The sequence below is a fragment of the Populus alba genome, chromosome 6 (genome assembly GCF_005239225.2).
Source record: "Populus alba chromosome 6, ASM523922v2, whole genome shotgun sequence".
Classification (NCBI taxonomy): domain Eukaryota; kingdom Viridiplantae; phylum Streptophyta; class Magnoliopsida; order Malpighiales; family Salicaceae; genus Populus; species Populus alba.
The window spans coordinates 5,338,001-5,357,747 of NC_133289.1; the positions used below are offsets into that span (position 1 = coordinate 5,338,001).

Genomic DNA, 19,747 nt, shown 5'->3' on the forward strand with positions numbered 1-19,747 from the left:
AAACTATCCTATGGTCTAGGTCCAGCCAGTCTTTATTAGTATTTTTTCCCCACAATTATAAGAAGTTCTTGCTCCAAAAATTTGGATATCACCATTAACATTACCTTGAAGCCTTGAAGGAATTTCTTGTGACAAATACATACACAAACGAAGCTTGTCTTTACTTATTTATTAATGTAATCAACCCATTAACGGCTAACATACTTATGAGTTAAGTTCCCATTCTTCCATAAGATTTACCAAACAAAATCCAAATCTTACAATGTGATTGATTGATTAACAAATAAAATACTGATCAGAATCTCAATCTTTCTTAGGCAGTAGCTACTTGCTAGGAACTGTAAGTTTTTTTATGTTTCCATGATAAAATCCCACAATCATGCAATTGAAAGCCAGTAACCAGAAAACAGCAGGGAATATAAATTAATAATGGACTCATGCATTCGCAAGGTAGGTGCCAACTAGCAAAATTTGGCAGCTGCCTTTTTTAGCCATAAGCCCCATATATGTTCACGTGATTGTGCTTCTAGGGTTTTTGTTTTCTAGCATCCATCACTATTCCTATATAACAACACTACTCTCCACAAACTATACCACTCTGATTGCATCTCTCTCTTTCTCTCTAACACAAAGTAAGGGAGTGTAAACATGGATTCTACAAAAATTTCAGCTTTCCTCTTCCTTTGCATGATCTTCATTTCCTCAGCCGCCCCAACTCTTGACTGTGGTTCTTGTGGCAAGCATCCAAAGAACAAACACCCTAAGACTCCTAAAGCTCCTATTACACTCCCTCCACTTCCAGTTCCTCCAATTGTGAAGCCACCAGTGACTCTGCCTCCACTTCCAGTTCCTCCAATTGTGAAGCCACCAGTTACCCTCCCTCCCGTGACAGTCCCTCCTGTGACAGTCCCTCCTATCACAGTTCCTCCAGTGACTACAAAGCCACCAAAGGGAAAGCCATGCCCTCCACCTCCATCACCCAAGGATACATGCCCTATTGATACACTAAAACTTGGTGCCTGTGTGGATCTTCTTGGTGGGCTAGTGCACATTGGCCTTGGTGATCCAGTTGTGAACCAGTGCTGCCCAGTTCTTACAGGACTTGTTGAACTTGAAGCTGCAGTCTGCTTGTGCACCACTCTCAAAATCAAGGCTCTTAACCTCAATATCTATGTCCCGCTTGCTCTTCAACTCCTTGTTACTTGTGGGAAGACACCTCCTCCTGGTTACACTTGCTCTCTCTAGATCCAAGTTAAGTACACGTTCTTCACTTTACCTGGCTAAAATCACAAAATCTTATCCTGCATATTATTTAATAGTTTGCTTAAGTTGATATATATATTGAAAATGGACTTTTAAGTGCTCACGTGTTGCGAAGATGAGCCTATGCGCAAGGATTTTTGGAAGCCAAAACATTGAAATCATTTCTAAAATATTCACTAGAATTACTAATTTAATTCTTAGCATTGCTAAGTGCCAACAATTTAATCTTTATTATCTAAGGTGGTTTGCACACACTCAAGAAGAAGCAACGGGGCCAAAAGGCTCGCTCGTCGTCTAATTAACAAAAATTAACAAGATGGACCTCATCGATCCTTGTATTAACATGACTATACCTCAATATTTGTTTGCTCTTATCAATGCTAAATTATATATATAAATATATCTTTCTTTTTTTTTGCTTTTATAATGTTTTTATGTATAGATACAAGGAAGGGAATTACTGGCTCATGATATGCATGTTCTCATGTATGTGTGCAGGTTGCCTACCTGATCCATGGATGATAGATTCGACATGAAAGGATGTCGAGCTTGATCCCTCTTCCTTTCTCACTCACTCGCTCTCTTTCCTGTTTCTGATGTCTCCTCTCTTTAATTTTCTTGATTGGTATCAATTATGCTTGGCCATATTGTACACCATTTATTGTTTTTTTTTTTTAATTATTATTGTTGTCAAAGATTAGTGTTGCATGTGTGGTTTGTCTTAGACAAGGAAGCAATCAAGAATATGTTTCTATCCCATTTCAAAATCTTATTGGATTCTCGATTTGTTACATAGCGTTTTGTTTTGTGCATCTTTTCCTCTGTCCTTAGTACATTTGGGCATGTGAAAAGCTGAACTCTTAAGCTACTGAATGTAAATTATCGACACATGGGAATTGCAATTATTCCCGGTCCCAACAATCTGACCCGCTGATTATTATTATTCAAAATTATTCCGTCAGCTAACTTGTTGAACTCACAATCTAAGTTATAAAATCTATCAAATTTAAATTTTTTAAAAATTATTTTTTATTTAATAATATAATAAAATAAAAGTTACTTGTAAAATCAAGCATCAACTCAATGTTGGAACTTTTGTTTAAGACTTTGATAACTCAATAAAAAGCAAATTAAAATAAATTACGAAACTCAATTCATAACCAACTAAAGTTAACTAGCTAAATCTGTGACTGGGGTCATGGACTTAATTGGGTTCAATAATTTTTTTATATAATTTATATTTAACTATATGATAAGAAAAATAGTTGCTCGCAAAATTCAGAACCAACTAAATATCAAAATGTTTATTTGAAATCATGATAAATCTCCAAATATCAAAATGAAACAAATAACATTTCCCTTTTAGAAATTAATAAAATATTAAAGTATAAAATCAAGAGGAAAAAAAAACAGAGAGAGAGAGAGCAAGGAAAATCAATAAAAACCTCATCGTAAAGAATCTAATTTGAAAGAAAAAAAATAAATGTAAAAAAAAAGGGGGCAAACACACAGGTCAGAGCAACCTAAACATCTAAGCGTGCTAAAATATATTTTTTCTATGAGATGGCCTGATGTTTCTGAAAAAATATATAGTTAACAACACACCTTCTATTCTGTCAAGATTTTAGCAACCTTTGATCACTAATAAGTCAAGCCAATAGTGTTTTATACTTAAAAATCTATTTTTAACAATGTTTTAACCCTAAAATACTCTGTAGACCTAAACAAACTTGTTTATGCCTTTCAATAACCCAAAAAAATCATCTTGAAACCTAAAAACTTTACAGATCAGATCTATTTTTTCAAGCAATTTGAAGGTGAAAAACACTTTAATAGAACTCTTCTTATCAAATAAAACTTGTAAACATTAAAACACACAGGTCAGAGCAATCTAAACATCTAAGCGTGCTAAAATATATTTTTTCTATGAGATGGCCTGATGTTTCTGAAAAAATATATAGTTAACAACACACCTTCTATTCTGTCAAGATTTTAGCAACCTTTGATCACTAATAAGTCAAGCCAATAGTGTTTTATACTTAAAAATCTATTTTTAACAATGTTTTAACCCTAAAATACTCTGTAGACCTAAACAAACTTGTTTTTGCCTTTCAATAACCCAAAAAAAATCATCTTGAAACCTAAAAACTTTACAGACCAGATCTATTTTTTCAAGCAATTTGAAGGTGAAAAACACTTTAATAGAACTCTTCTCATCAAATAAAACTTGTAAACATTAAAATCAACCATTTTAGTATGAATTTTTGTCAAGAGATAATTTTCTCTCTACAACCATAAATCAATCAATGACCCCCCCCCCCCACCCCAACTAAACCCCCACCCCCAACTAAAATAGGAACAAAAAAACATTATAGACTAGAAGTGAGTTTTGAAAAAAAAAAAATAAAGGGAGGGAATGTGTATGTTGAAAACTAAGAGGACCAAATCAATTTTTTTAGTCAATTTCAAAACAATCATCTAGTCCCTCAGTTTTTTTTAGTATGATCACATGTCTTTTAATATACAGGTCCATGCCCAGGCTTACTCTAGCAGACCCGCGTGATTAGGCCTTTATTTTTTTTTTTCAATCCCAATTTTTAAAAAACAAAAATCAACTAATGCGTTGTTTGTTAAGACAAACAATATGTCATCTGATTTAACCATATTTCAGCCACTGTGATATGGCTAGAAAATAGACTTAAGTCGTGTTACCTAAAAACTTGATTTCAACTTATTTTTTTACTCAAAACACTTATAAAACATCATAGAAATTGTGATAAACCTATTTATGATTTCAAAAAACCGCCTCAAAAAACTAAAATCAACTCGAGCTTAGATTTGTTTTTTCATGAACTTTAAAGGTAAAAAAACAAACACCTAATCTGAACTTCACTTATCAAATAAAACTATTTGACACAAATATTATCTATTTTGGTAACTTAAATAAATGTAAATGACATTTTTCTCTCTCTACCGTTGAAATCCGACAACCTCTCTCAACTAGAAACTAAAAAATAACAAAAATAAATTTTTGTACCAAAATTGAATTGAAAAAATATTGAGGTGCTGAAATTATATAATTTGTATAATTTTTAAAGTTATTGGATGTAAGTGCATCTTTTGCAAGACTGATGGCTTCCTACTCATGTTTAACATCTTTTTTTCATTTTGGTTCGTCTTCTTTCTATCTCACCCCCCGATGTGATGGGGTGGCGCGTGCCTAGAACGCTTTTTGGATTTGGTGTCAGCGACCTTTTCTTTTCCTCCTTTTTTTAAGCTAGTGTTTCCTTATTTTATATCTCTTTTTTTCGTAGTTTTGCTTTATTATTTTTTGCAATTTGTCTTTTATGATGTTAGCTTCGGGCTCATGACTATGATCATTGGTTTTAAAGATTAATGTTGGTTCACTTTTTGTCATTTTTTAATCAATTTATTTTAATTTCATCCTTCAAATTTTTTTTTAACTTTTTTTTTATGAGATTATCTTAATTTTATGCCCATGATTACAGGTTTATGAGTTCACATTGTTTAATAGGTTTTTTTTAATTATTTTTTTACAGTTTTACTTGATAATCCGAATAAATTTAGGTTTAATTCTTTTTCTTCTTTTTTTGTTATATTTTTTTATTTATATTATTAATTGAATTGATAACTTGAATAATAATAAAAAATTACCCTAATATTTATTTTAATAGAAAAAAAAAATTGTACACGGACAACAAATCTAGTTTTATCCTATAAATATGACTCCATTATTTTCTACAAGATTTGTTCGATTCACAGAATAAATGAACGCTACATGTTCTTTTTGTTTACGGTATGGAGCTACGACGGAATCGATTGAACCGAGTGACAGCTTAACCTAATTTTACATTTTTATCAATCAATCAAATTGTGTTAACATGAGATAATTCGAGGTTTATACCCCTTGTTTGTGGCACAGAAGAGCAGAGAACCAAATTGGGGCAAAATGGAAAACTGTAAAGCACCAACTATAAAATAGCACCTGTAACATTGAAGCTGATTTGATATTTAAACCAGAGAAACAACTGTTTGGTTGAAGCTGATTTAAGAATATATTAAAATAATAATTTTATAGATTATTTTTCATATTAATATATTAAAAATAATTTTAATTTTTCAGAAAATATTGTTTAAAACTAACATGGTAGTTCTATAATACTGTTTTTGAAAAACTTCTAATTTTTTTTTTATATAATTTTAGATTATTTTGATTATGCTAATATTAAATATAAATATAAATATATATATATATATATTATTTCAATATATTTTTTATATAAAAACAAATTAATCAACACTCTTAACATGGCAGTCTTAGAAGATGAATAATCCTTTATTTCCCACCATACCATGCAGCAATTACACGAACAACAGATAGCAATCAAAAACCATATCGCATTGCTTGAATGACAAACATCATGGAAATCTGAAAGAAATTGATGAATAATTCCTTTTCTGTTTTTGGTCTTGAAGAGCACAATATAAATTTGAAAGGTGGGCACCCGACTCTACCCAAAACACTCGGCCGCACCAATTAATGAACCCTAGATATCAAAAAATGAACAGGAAACTTATTCTCTGAATCGAACTATATATATGTTACAGATCCTAGTAAAGGATTGCTCATCTACCTGCTAACTAGAACTGCGAAGTGGGCCAGACAAGAAGAAAAAAGCCAATGTTAAAGCCGTCAACACTTACTCGATTGTACACCGCTTGGGAGGAATCTCACTCGGCTGCATTGTTTTAACTTGCCGATCGCTGCTTGTGAGTTACAGAGCATAAGATCAACATAAACCGCCGTCAGAGTGGCTTGTGGATGATTAGGCACAAGGGATAATGCTTGTGTCACAAAATGGTGGGCCCGCTCAAGATCACCCTGTGCTGCACACAGGACTGCAAAATTTGTGTAAAGGGTCCCACGTGCCTCTTCTGGATTGAGGAACACAATACCTTGTGATTCTTCAGGGGAAGAATTCTTCGTAGCAACTGATCCTCCATTCATCTCTTCATAATCAAAAGCTTTTTCCACTCTCCATTGCTCGAAGTCTTCCTGGCTAAAAGGCAACTCCACATTATTCCCTCCAGACAAATAAATTGACAAATGCTCAGCAGCTTCCTTGGGCTTGTTCAGCATGCAGAGGGCCTCAGCTGCATACAAATGACCCAGAAAAATATAAATTCTCGAACACACTGGAAGTTCCAAAAGAGACCTTGCAGTTGACAGGGCCTTCTCAGGATTTTCCAATTCCAACTCTACGTATGCCAAGTTAGCGAGAAGTGCTTGCTTGAGCAACTGATTTTCTCTCCTGCGAATATCTTCATGGAAAGAGATAGAGTTCTGCATGATCTCCTGACTTGTCCCCCCCTTCTGTTCTTTTGCATCCCCATTTGCATTAACCTGGCCCATGCCTCCAGTTGATGTTTTGGAATCAAATCCAGTTAAATTCTTGTGGTTTGAACTCTTCATGGATCCTGCTTCGCTCATTTCATTTTCATCCAAGGATAAATTAGAAGGCAAGCCAGGCTTCAAATGATTTAATCCAGAGTAATCCAGCAAATGCAGAGCATTGAGGAGACACTGCCGAGCAAGGGGAACAGAGAGCTTCAGTTGGCCGTCACTACCCAAAAACATATCTTCCTTTTCAACAGAATCCACATACCCGTTTCTTGAAATCCCATTTTCAATTGCAAGATGCCTCCACTTTCCCTTTCCAAAAACATGAACTGTAACATCTGACTTGTCCGATAGAACTCGACTAGCTTTTAGAAGACCCCTCTCCAAAGCCACCAGACAGCATTCAGCGAGGCGGAGCCACAATAAAGGCCGGTTGTAGAAAACTAAACTTGCCTTTTCAAAACAGCGAGCAGCCAGTAAGGGTTTCCCACAAGCCAAGTGCTGCACTCCACAATTATATACAATGAGGAGAGATTTGTCCTGTAAGAAAGTTAACAACTTCCACGGCTTGTCCTTCTGAAGAGATGAACTACTACTCAGTGCCTTGGAAAAGAGCACAGATGCTGTATGGTATTTCCCAAGCTGATAGTAGATGCACCCAAGGTTGTTGAACATGCTAGAAATCCCCATCTCCGTCCGATTACTTGCTGCCATTAACAACTTGATGGCCTTACGGTGGTTACTACGAGCATATTCAAGCTGAGATTTCAAGAGGAGAGCCATGGGCGAGTCCCTTACACGTGCAATGTTGATAGCAAGCTTGACTTCGCGCTTTGCTTGTTTCAAATTCCTGGTGAGAAGTAGAAACTGAACCTTGTAAAGATGCAACTTAAGCTTCATTTCGGAAGGAGAAAAGGACCTATCAATCGGGGTCCTTGAAAGATCAGTTGAAAATGAAAGACCCGCAGGCCTTGCTAAGTCTTGCCCACTTATATCTAGTGAGAACATCGATTCATACTCAAGTGTCTCATCTGATAAAGATAGAGTTCTTGATAAAGACTTTTCCAAAGCATTCTCACTAGAAGCTAAATCTGAATTAGCATCCATCCCTGATGAACTGCTAGGAACAGACAAAGATTTTGCAACAAGACTTGCAGATTGTTGCTGTGCTGTGTTCCCATTCTCACTTTGACCCACAAAACCAAAGCCAAAAGCTTTTTCTACATATAATAAAACATCCTGAAAATGGTGAAGTTAAGTCAATAAAAAATGCCTAGTTTAAGAGCTTTTCAACTGCCAATAACTCAAACAACACATTGCAGTACAAACAAACAACAAAGGCCATTTTTGTTGTGAAGGCAGAAAAGCCACATACTGGATTGCAATTGTAATGCATGGCTTCCAATAGTCTCCACTGAAATTACTATAGAAAACACCAATAAAACAAAGACTCCATTACAAATTACAATATAATGCAAGGTTCAGGGTTTTCAATCACAAGTGCCAGAAAATTTAAGATCATCTTGAGTGAAAAACATGGCACCAGAATGTAGCAGAAATAACGGGCCCATGCTGAGGGGCTTAACTTAATCATCATATTCAAACAGAGTCGCCTATGAAAGAAAATTAAAGAATGCTTTACCTAAACAACTGCAATTCAAGATTATGATTGATGAAAACCAAATTATAATATACCATCATCCTTCATTTCTTTCATTGACATCCTTCATCACACAGCTCTTTACTTTATTTGGGGTCTTTATAAGATCCTTTCACCAGTTTGAGGAAGATCACATTCTTTACTATATTATAGGCTATTGAGCCTCCTCCCGCAGCCTCAAAGAAAGATTTTGAAGAGGGCACAAGCTAACTTAGTTATTGAACTCCTACCAGGCCTAGGATGAGAGAGCTCAAGGAAAGGGGAAGTACCTTCCTGGTTGTATAGCCTAACCATTGAAACTGATTTTATTTGAAGCCTATTGAGAGAGAGACCTATTTAGCCAATGCTGAGGTTTGAGGCCTGAGGCCAGGAGTTTAGAAGACACACAAGTGGGGTTAGACTTTGATAGAAAAGAAACTTAATGCTTATTTAAGTCTAACCTCACTTGTGTTTCTTGGCTAAACAGGTCTCTCTCATAGTTGTCACTTTGCTCGTTGGCATTTCTTTTTACATATCAGAGGAACTCCAAAAGAAGTGCCCAAAAACTTATTTCCTAATACCATAAGTTAAAGATTGGTACAAAATGGTTCAAATTGAGGGTGAAAAATTGAGTTGGTATGAAAAAGATTCTTTTAATATAAAGAAAAGGATATCATTTGGAAATTTGCACAAACTTTCAGAAGCAAAGAAACAAGGTAGCTAATGCTGAGAGGTTCAGATAACCAGCAGTGACTAGTATGTGCTTCTTGAGAATTTCAAGTTTACTTCAAGGAGTTATACAATGCAGAGAATGTAATTGTCACCGATGGATGAAGTAAAAAGTGCAGCCACAGGGAAATTAATTTACTGTTTTCTCTTTTTAAAGATTGTCAAAACCTAGTGCATCGGATCAGTTCATATAAACACCAAAGCAGGGAGTCTTAGATCTAATTTATTTTTTGAAACCAAACATGCAGCATTTCAAAATGTAGTCATGTTGATAATGTGCTCAAGCTCACATCAAAAGGAAGCTTCAGTAAGCAGAAATAGAACATGACAAGGAGATGTGCAAGGCATGTACACTTTTGAAGAGGTGGAACTTCCAATGCAGAGGTTAAGCAACGATTCAAGACATGGAAGGCTTCTTCTCTGTTAATTTTCTTTCCTCATTTGAATTTCTTTAGACAAATTTCAGTAGCTAGAATTGTGATTTTTTCTTTTCTTTTCTTTTTCTCTAAGAACATTTGTGGTCTACTCTCTCAGCACTTGGATGGTGGAATGACACTCCTTTGTGATTTATTTTTAAGAACTGCTTATATATCAATATTTCCTGTCCATATTGTCACTATTGCATTTACAGTTCTTTAATTGAGAATCTCTACCGACATGCAGCAGCATTCTGTTCTCAACATACAATCATCAAGATTGAGAAATTGAAGCAAAAAAACATGATATTAAGACCACAATGTCATTTATGAAGCAACTATGATGGGTATTGCAATACATTAATGAACATATTTAAGCACTAATTTAGTCAGCACGTACAGCAGATTTAGATGCATCCTGGCAGGCAAGAGCAACATCTAGCAACAGAAGGCAAACATGAAGAGCAGTTCTCTGCACATATAAAGTAAAGTATCAGAGCACAAGGAAACAACAAAGGGAGAGAAATAATTATAGCTTAACAAAAATATACCTCCTCTATAGGTTCAATATTGTGATACAAAGGTTCTAGAACTGATAATGCCTTTGAATATTCGTGAAGATGATACCAAATAATCGCCTATAAGAGACAAATTAACATATCACTCAAGATTGCAAAGAAAAGTCAATCGCAATCCATAGTTCAACCACAAATATATATATATATATATATATCAATAGAGCCTACAATATTTAGCCTTGCTACTGTAGGATCAAAGTCATCCATGTAAACAACAGATATGCTGTTTGTCGCCGATGCTTGGAGTGTCATTGCACCACTTCCTTTAGACCCTGAGATAACTTTATTCCCAAGATTGCTAACAGTCTCCACCTGCTCTCCTGAAGTGTGAGCAAGCTCTTTGCTTTTCCTCTGAACCAACACCAGCAAATGAGACGACAGAAAATGTCACAACATGAAAGAAATTCAAACCCCCCAAAAGGAACTAAAACATGGTGCAGCAAACCTTCCCACACAACTAACAAAATTCTCTAACAGAATGTCTATGCTTCATTCAGTAGCTGCATGATAGTAAATAAAAAGGTGAAGATATAATGAAAGGCTCCAAAATGAGATTTAAGAACTATAACAAATTTGTAAATCCATTATGTGGACCCACTAGAAAACCTTTTACACCATTCAGCATTATCTTTATCATCCACATTTTGACCGCCATGTACTTTGTTGCTACCTTTGACTCATCATTTATGATCCATCAAAGGAGAATAACCACACAGGAACTTCTTAAATGGTAATATCAGGTCAATTCAGTAAGTGGTCATTATAACAGTGTAGTCATCATAGCAGTATCAGACATAATAATTATATCAACAAGATAGAACTCCCCTGCAAATCCTATTCATGGATGCAGGCCACCAGGATTGTCATGAAGACTGAAGAAACTATGGAAAAGAATTACAAGTAGAGAAATCATCAAAATGGAATTATGTTCAATAAAAAATTCAATTATGTTGTGCAAACCTCAAGAAAAGTCATGGAAAGGTTGCTCAGGACCACAACATTGGACAGAATCTAAAAAGAAGGAATGGATACAGGAATACAATAGCCAATTAAGGGATAACTTGTGAGGAAAAGATGTTTATTGGAGAACTGTTGATAAAAATGTGGAAAGCAATAACAAGTGGTTTTGAAACAGTATATGAAAATGAGGAGGGGGCTAACTGAGAAGTTAGAGCTTTCTTTCACTTATGACTCAGTACTGTTAGCATTCCATCCCATGAAAACATAATCCATTTGATTATCTTTTAAAATGAATGAAACAAGAGTAAAATAAACTGCTTCTCACAAGAAAGAGATTAAAGGAACTTGAGCAATAATTATGATGTTATACCAAGGAAGGGGCAAATCCCTCAACACAAATCAGTCAATTGGGTGTGAACATTATAGAACAGATAAGATGGAGAAATTACAAATGAATAAAAAAAACCAAGAACCAGGCAGCAGCATTGAGAAGAGAGAAGCAACCAGCTTTTAAACTATCTACTAAAGGCATCATATGGGTGAAAATGGCCAGATGCATAAAACAGTTGGTGATAAAATTTCTAGAAAACTAACCTTTAAAGAAATTCTAATAGTAGAATGAAGATATGCAGAAAACAAACTTGATAAAAGGGAATGGTATCCAGATGTCAACATGATGATGCGTATCAAAAAAGGTCAGCTGCCTAAGAAAGAAACTATGAGGAAACTAAAGATTCTAGATTGTAGAGTTAAAATTCATAGAAGAGGTTTGAAAAAGGCTAAATACATGAAGAAGAGGAGAAAGAAATTTTTTCAACATTTTTTGATACAAGTCTAGCAGCAATATATATATACAAGTTTGAAATTCCTGAAGGGAGGTGAAGTGGGAATTACTTTAGCTATAAAACATTGGAGACAAAGAAAAAACCAATGAATAGATAGGGATCACTTGCTCTTAGATGGACAGAAAAGGATCACTATGAATTCCTATCTATAGATAAAAAAATATGAGATATCCAAAGTTGTAAAAACTAATAAGTAGTGAATTTTATATTATGAAGCCTTAGAAAACAGAATGGGCACATATTAAGGTGTGGAAGCATCAGATTCATAAACCAATTAAGGTCTGACTCAGGAAATTGAATATGGAGGCTATCCTTCTCATATAAATATTAATGAGAAAACTCAAAAGATACAAATAAACACCATATGTTATTACCACTCTAAACAACACATATGATAGATTATCGATGACAAAGCTCAATGACAAGTGTTCAAGGAGGAGGGAATTTTAATTCAATATATATGTCTGATAAAGATAGTGCTGTACAATTTTAGCCTAGGCATAGCAGAAAAAAAGTAGCACATGCATTGCAACTTTCACAGTGCTAGGATAGAGAAGAATGTCCTGATATGTTGGGTAGAACAAAGGAGCTTCAATGTAATTATTAATTTGGCACTATAGCAAAGGAGGACATAAGATATGATTAGTGACATGAGTACCACGTGATTGTAAGATTCATTATTAGAAAAAATTCTTTCAAATCACAGCTAGACTAGCTATCTACATGATACTAAGTGCTGGAATGAAGCTGCATATGAATAAAATAAACATAGATAAGATAACAATATTAAACAGATGAATAGATGAATAGAAAAGGGGCTGGATTTCTAACTCAAGAACTAATTTTATCATGAAAACAGAAAATTGAATAAGACGAGTACATTCATAGGAAGCTGGTGATAACAAAGATGAATGTTAGGAGGTGATTTAAGATCTTTTAGCTATGTCAAACATGAATTTTTGATGTACCGGTGCAGAATAGTGATTAATTCAAATGGTAGGAGCTAAGAAGAGGGAGGTATTGAAAAATGAAATGGGTCGGAATGGATTTCTTTTAGTATCATACCAGCTCAAAGAAAATTCCAAACACAGCATAGTAGGGAAAACATCCACATGGTACATTGTAAATAGATTGAAACAGATACCGAAATGGGTATTATGAGATGGTAATTCATTCCCAAAAAATCTATACATCGATGCAAACATGATTAGGATTCAAGTAAGCAATTCCAGGATCGTTTTCAATGGGATAGAAATACAATCTAGTAAATACATTATTGAGTTAATAGCTTTCCAACTTGCATATGGCAGGATAGAAGACCAGATAAAGCTCAAGAAATCAACAGAAACAAACAATGACAGTATGATACTAATACAAGACTGAAATGACAGACCAAATTAATCCATTGAATTTCAATACGATAAAATATGCACAGGTAAATTATCAAAGAAATAGCTATCATATAAAACTATCCAATGCCCACAACTCCAAGTGTGCCTCAGAGATGACCTCTGCAATACTGAACACTTGTGGAATTATACCCGTGATTGCTACTTTGAAAGCAGGAACAGATTCTTATGACTGTACATAGCATCCTTTCACAATGAACTAAATGTAGACTGCAGCACCACTAGAAATCTCTTGCTCTCAAAATCTAACATGTAAAATTCAATTGAGCAACATAATTTTTCCCTTTTGAAATCACTATCCTCTGATAATTAAATAACAAACCCATCTTCACACAGAGCCAAAACCAAACTAATAGCACTCCCTCCCTCCAGCCAATATTACAAAAACATAACAAAAATAACATACCTCAATGTTATTAAGCACTCCAAGCAACTTCTTCGGATCTGGATAACCATCTCTACAATACTCCGCAATAGCAATATTATGAAGTACCTAATAAAGCATAACCCAGAGATTACAAACTTAAAAGGAACAAGAAAAACGAAAAGAAGAGAAAATTCCCACATCAATTACATATTCCAAATACCCTAACACATTGCTTAACTTCGGCACTCGTGTGCCCGCCGAGATACTGTCCTTAAATTTGAACTAACTAAATAAAGTGCAAAATTAAGCTTTTCAAGTTAATTAACTAACTTAATCCAAAAAAAAATACTAAAAAATAAAAAGTAGCAGCTAAATTAAGTGAGTTAATAATTAACTAACTTAATCTAAAAAATATTAAAATTAAAAAGCAGCAACTCATTTAAGTGAGTTAAATCACAAAATTAACAGTCCATTACAACATTTTACTCGAAGTTAACCTAATTTCTAATCAAATAATATCCGACAAAAAAAAATTAAGTGAGTTTATATTATTTGTGAAATTATCACCTTTGGATCGTCTTCCTTTTTCTGCTTTAGCTGATACAAAACCTCGAGGCACTCATTGAACCGGCGAGAGTTAAAGTGTAACCAAGCGTCTTTGGCAAGCGCGGCAGTGACGGAAAGGATAGGGTCCTCTTCTCCTCCTCCACCGCCGGTGGTGGTGCCGCTGCCGCCGCTCGATGAGACGTCTCGGTTCGATGTCGAATCTCGTGCATCCATGATCAGATCCAAAAAAAACCTAACGGTCACGATTCGAGTCTCTTTTTTTTTGTTTATTTGAACTCTCGCTATCTAATCTAATCTATCTATGTGTAATTGTGACTGAACCGTGTGGAAATGTAAAAACCCCTAACTTATGGAAATTTGAGATTTTTTTTTATAAAAAAAAAAAAAAAAAAAGAGGAAGTTTTTTTTTTTTAGTTTTTGGGAGTGTTGAAAATACAGAAAGCGCCCTAGGGTTTTTGGGATTTTGCAGAGAAGGACAGTTAGCGAAGAGGGAGAGAACTCAAGTGTGAAATAAGGATAGAAAGAGGAAAGTACTTATACTTTTTATTTTTATTTTTTCTAGATTGAGGTTAAAAAATGGGTTTTTGAGTAAAGGAGTTTTAATTGGGTATTTTAGTGGAGTAAGTGTGGGAGCACGATTGATTTTGTTTTTGATTTTGTGTTTTCGTTGTTTTGATTGATTTTTTTGTTAAATTATGTTTTAGTCCTTATTAATTCAAAATGCTTCATTTTAGCTCTTATAAGCTTTGAATTTTTCAATAATGATAACAACAAATTTGTTATGAGCAACGAGTCAACATAAAATATAAAAATATTATGAACTGAAAAGTATATTTTTCTTAAAAAACATGGCAAATTAAGAAAATATTTAAGTTATAGAAGACTCGTAAAATTAACTTTATTTTTAAAATATTTTTCTGTCTTAATTTCTCTTTTTTCCTATTTTTTTCGCTTCTCTTGGTAAAAATTCAAACAATGAAAGTGGAAAAAAAAAAATATAGGAAAAATCCAAAAAAAAATGGTCTTGCTAGCAGCTTAGCTAATTTAACAACAATGATCATATTGAAACTTTTTGAGAATTATGAGATTGATATGAAAGGTTTTAAACTATATTCATTAAAGTTGAACATTGTAGAATCTATAAGGATTAGAATAAAGTTTACCATTTTTGTAAGTAGCTGTTTAATAAGGAATGAGGTATGGGCAAGATTGGCTTTATGGTATGGGCTATTTTGGGGTTGGATTGGAATAGTTTTAAGAGGGATGGTTCAAACTTCAAAGGCATATAAACTTTTAACGGGCAAGGGAGAGTAATGGATGATTTTGGCAGGGCATGTTCTCTCAATTAGGTCTGTTCATTTTTGTATTTTTAAAAAAATTCATTTTTTTTATTACTTTAAATTAATATTTTTTAGTATTTTTAAATTATTTTGATGTGTTTATATCAAAAATAATTTTTTAAAAAATAAAAAAAATATATATTTTAATATTTTTAAATAAAAAATATTTTAAAAAATAACAATAATTATATTCAACCGACTAAAACTGTTATTTTGAGACTGTTTTTAAAAGAAGTAAAAGGCTTCACAATTTGTTGAGGGAAATTTGTCATTGTGCTAATCTTTTATATTGTAGTTTTCCTTGGCTGATGAGAAAGGAGGGAAGCAATTTTGCATATATAAAAAAAAAAAAAACTATTTTTTGTGTGTATTTGTATTTGGTGCAAAGTTTTTGAAAATATAATAAAATAATTTTTTTAATTTTTGATAATAATATATTAAAATTATCAAAAATACTAAAAAAATATCAATTCTAAACATAAAAATAAATGGTGTCAAAATAGTAAAATTCAAGATTTTAGCAAAATTACAATGAAAAAGATGGAGTTGCTAATTTGGAGATTTGCTCGTAAAAAAAAATATTAATCATCAAAAAAAAACATGAACTGTTGGATCATAAAATAGATATATCATGGATGAGCAAGAACGCATATTATTAGCAGAGAAAAACAAACAAATTGAAGTAAAAGTTTTTTTCTTTTCTTTTCCTGCAATAGTGTCTGCTGTTACAAGCAACCTGATTTGTTTTACAACCATGGTTTTGTCTCTTGATGCGATCCAATCTCTCCTGGACATGGACCAACTTGGATCTGATCAATGATCTGGTTATGGTATCAAGGTCAGAACAATAAAGCCCTTCTATGATTGGGCTACAGTGTTTCAGCTTGCATATTCTTCAGCTCTCCAGTCCAGAATTAAAGGACAGAATAGACAAGTGTTTTTTAAAAAAATAAAATTTTTTATTTTTTAAAAATTATTTTTTTATTTTAGCACATTGATTTGAAAATACTAAAAATAATATTAATTTAAAATAAAAAAATTAATTTCTTTCAAAAAAAAAAACATTTTTAAAATATAAAGAAAATCAAACTTTTAAATATGATTTTATGTCACATTGTTGTACTAATTCTCTTTGTACACAATTTACACAGACAAGCATGATACTTTGCTGTGCAAGCCTTACTTCCTTTGGTCTAACTTTTTTCTTTTTGAAATACAACCTATTAAAAAAAAAAAGATAAAAAAACATTGGAATTTTAATGCACCTCTGTGTATAAATTAATATAGATTGCTAGAGTGAAATTATTTTTTATTATTTTATTATTGATAGAGAAAATTTAAGTCTTCAACCTAGGGTTTTTGTTATTTTTTTCTGATTTAATGATTATTAAAAAATTATTCGGGAATAAATACCATTGATTCATGCGAATAAAGTTCAAAAATGATATGAACAATATAGAACAATGCTTGTTAATAATGCACTTCTGTCTTGGCGTACAATAAAACACCGTTTGCTTTAGATTTTTTTTTCTTGTTAATGTTAATAAACACATTTGTTTAATTAATTATATGCATGATTATTTTTTATTATTTTATTATTGAGTAGAGAAAATTTAAGTCTTCAACCTAGGGTTTTTGGTTTTTTTTTCTGATTTAATGATTATTAAAAAATTATTCGGGAATAAATACCATTGATTCATGTGAATAAAGTTCAAAAATGATATGAACAATATAGAACAATGCTTATTAATAATGCACTTCTGTCTTGGCGTACAATAAAACACCATTTGCTTTAGTTTTTTTTTCTTGTTAATGTTAATAAACACATTTGTTTAATTAATTATATGCATGATATCTTAATTTTATAATTTTTCCATTTTTATTATGAAATGTATAGTACAATATTATAATTCTTTTATAGTTTATACAACTTTTATAGTTGTATTCAATATTCTACAAACGTATTTTTATTGTCATGATTATTTTAAAGCATAATAAATAAACATAAAAAAATATATATTATTTCCCACTGCTAGATGATTAATGTACTTTGCTACTGCGGACTCTATACCATTTTTTATATATAAATATAACAATTATCCAAAAAAACATTATTATTTTGTCTTGTTATGCTTTTTTTTTTTTTTTTAATCTTTTTATACACACACACTAGTGGCCCACGCTACGCCTAACCTTTTATTTTCTTAAAAAGATGGGGGGTTCTGCAAAATTTGAGGGCCAAGAATAGTTTGGTCTTTGCGTGTTCAAGCCTAGATATATGGTAGGGGTGCCAAGCCCTGAGATAAACAATCCAAATGCCACGTGTACACATATATATGCCCAACATTTAGACATGATAATGTAATTTTATCAGTTTAGGTTTGTGTAACTCAAATAAACAGCCTCATTTTTAGAGAGGTAATAAATTTCCAGCTATATTGAAGGTTAGTACATCTTCAATGTGTGTAAATGGATAGATAATTGATTTTAACTACAATGAAATCTATTAGCTCATTAACAGCAAAGACCAATTGATCATACATTATTTCTCGAATTTATTAAGTTTCACATCATTATGGAGGAGAAAAAACAAAGGGGTGATCAATATTGAGAAAGAGTTAGTGAAGACGTGAAGCAAAGTAACCAGGAAAGAAGAAAACAAAGCTAGGCTTTCTTACAAGACGGGGATTCGTCTCTTGACGTAATTAAACTTCCAGGAAAAGTGGCAGAAAATCAGAGATTAATCTATAATTATCTCTTAAGTAATTGTGTTTAATTATAATGGGGTTGGAGTAGTTAATTTCTAGCTAGTGACGCACATAGTGAGCTCTGGATAAAAGCTGTCATGCAGCTTGGCAATTTCTTGTCTTTAGCCGTGGATGATGATCGAAGATGCTTTGGACTGTGTTCTAGAAAAACTGCAAAACTTTTCTGTCTATTTATAAATTAATTTTTTATTTTTAAATTAATTTAATATACTAATATTAAAATAATTTTTTTAAAAAAAAAAAAAATTATTTTATTATATTTCAACATGAAAATTCTTTACCATAATTATATTCCAAAACAGACTCTAGTTGACTCTGTGCATTGATTGACTTTTTTTACTGATTTGCATTATTTGATGTACATAAGTTGTTAATTAATTCCTGGATTAGCGTATGATGCAACGATGAAGTGATGTTAATTTAGTTTTTTTTCCTCGTTAATTAGAGGTTTTCGTGTAATCTTGCTCGACTCATTAATTGATCGATCATTGATCGGATTTTATTTTTTATTTGATAATAATAGCATTTTTTTAATCAATTTATTATGATTAAGCTTTTATTCGATTGATTTTAAAAGTATATCTTCTACGTTGATATTATGGATTCAAATAAAAATAATATTTTCTGAATGCTGACCTTTAAGATTTTATGAATCTCTCAGCATAAACTATGCTACTCCATCATTCTTTCGAAACTCGGAGCAGAATATATAGCCATATTTATATGCATGCATCATTGAATCCCAAATAATTGATGTATATACTAAATATCCATGCAGCAACTCGTAAAGTTTTGGTTGTTTTTTATTTTAAAATATATTAAAATAATATTTTTATTTATTAAAAATTATTTTTAACATTATTGTATTGAAATAATTTGAAAATATTAATTTAAAATAAAGATATTTAAATATTTTTAAAATACAAAAATAAATATTACCTTCATCATCAGATGGTAAGACCGTGGATCCCTTCCAAAGCTAACGTGGGTTATCAAATGATTGAACAGAAGTGCACTCATTACTTTGTCTTAAACTTATATAAAAAAATCTATTTTCAATATTTTAATTTGACCATGAGAATAAATTTACTCTAAATACCAGAAAATTAATGTGAATGTAGCACCATATGCACGTTAACTTCTAGAAAAATTAGAATTTATTTCTTTGCCTTAAACTAAGGGATTAAATCTCTTAAGTATTACGTATGCTAAATATCAAGGATGGATTCCAACCAAATTTTCCCACAATTACTAATTTTTTTCTTTAAAGTTTCAAGTAGAGTATTTACGAGGTTACTGCGGTATAGCTTCAAGTTTTTTTTTTTATATATAAATAAAACACGCTGTTTTGAATTTCTTTAAATAAAGTCAAACATAATTTTATATAGACTTTACCAGGAAAATTATGAATGATCATGTCAATAATCTCTATCCTATTTAATAT

At 32.3% G+C, this 19,747-nt stretch overlaps 2 protein-coding genes across 2 annotated transcripts; one reads left to right on the forward strand and one right to left on the reverse strand.

Moving 5' to 3' along the window:
• The first annotated feature begins 578 nt into the window (after positions 1–578).
• LOC118032591 (uncharacterized) lies at positions 579–2,056 on the forward strand. Its single transcript, XM_073409857.1, has 2 exons — positions 579–1,251; positions 1,762–2,056. Exon 1 carries the CDS (start codon positions 649–651, stop codon positions 1,243–1,245), a length of 597 nt encoding a protein of 198 aa, XP_073265958.1. The 5' UTR covers positions 579–648; the 3' UTR covers positions 1,246–1,251; positions 1,762–2,056.
• Positions 2,057–5,662: 3,606 nt separating this feature from the next.
• Positions 5,663–14,545, reverse strand: LOC118032590 (uncharacterized). Its single transcript, XM_035037322.2, has 6 exons — positions 14,196–14,545; positions 13,668–13,754; positions 10,216–10,398; positions 10,021–10,107; positions 9,870–9,941; positions 5,663–7,924 (listed from the first exon to the last, which is right to left on the reverse strand). Exons 1-6 carry the CDS (start codon positions 14,406–14,408, stop codon positions 5,978–5,980), a joined length of 2,589 nt encoding a protein of 862 aa, XP_034893213.1. The 5' UTR covers positions 14,409–14,545; the 3' UTR covers positions 5,663–5,977.
• Positions 14,546–19,747: the final 5,202 nt, after the last annotated feature.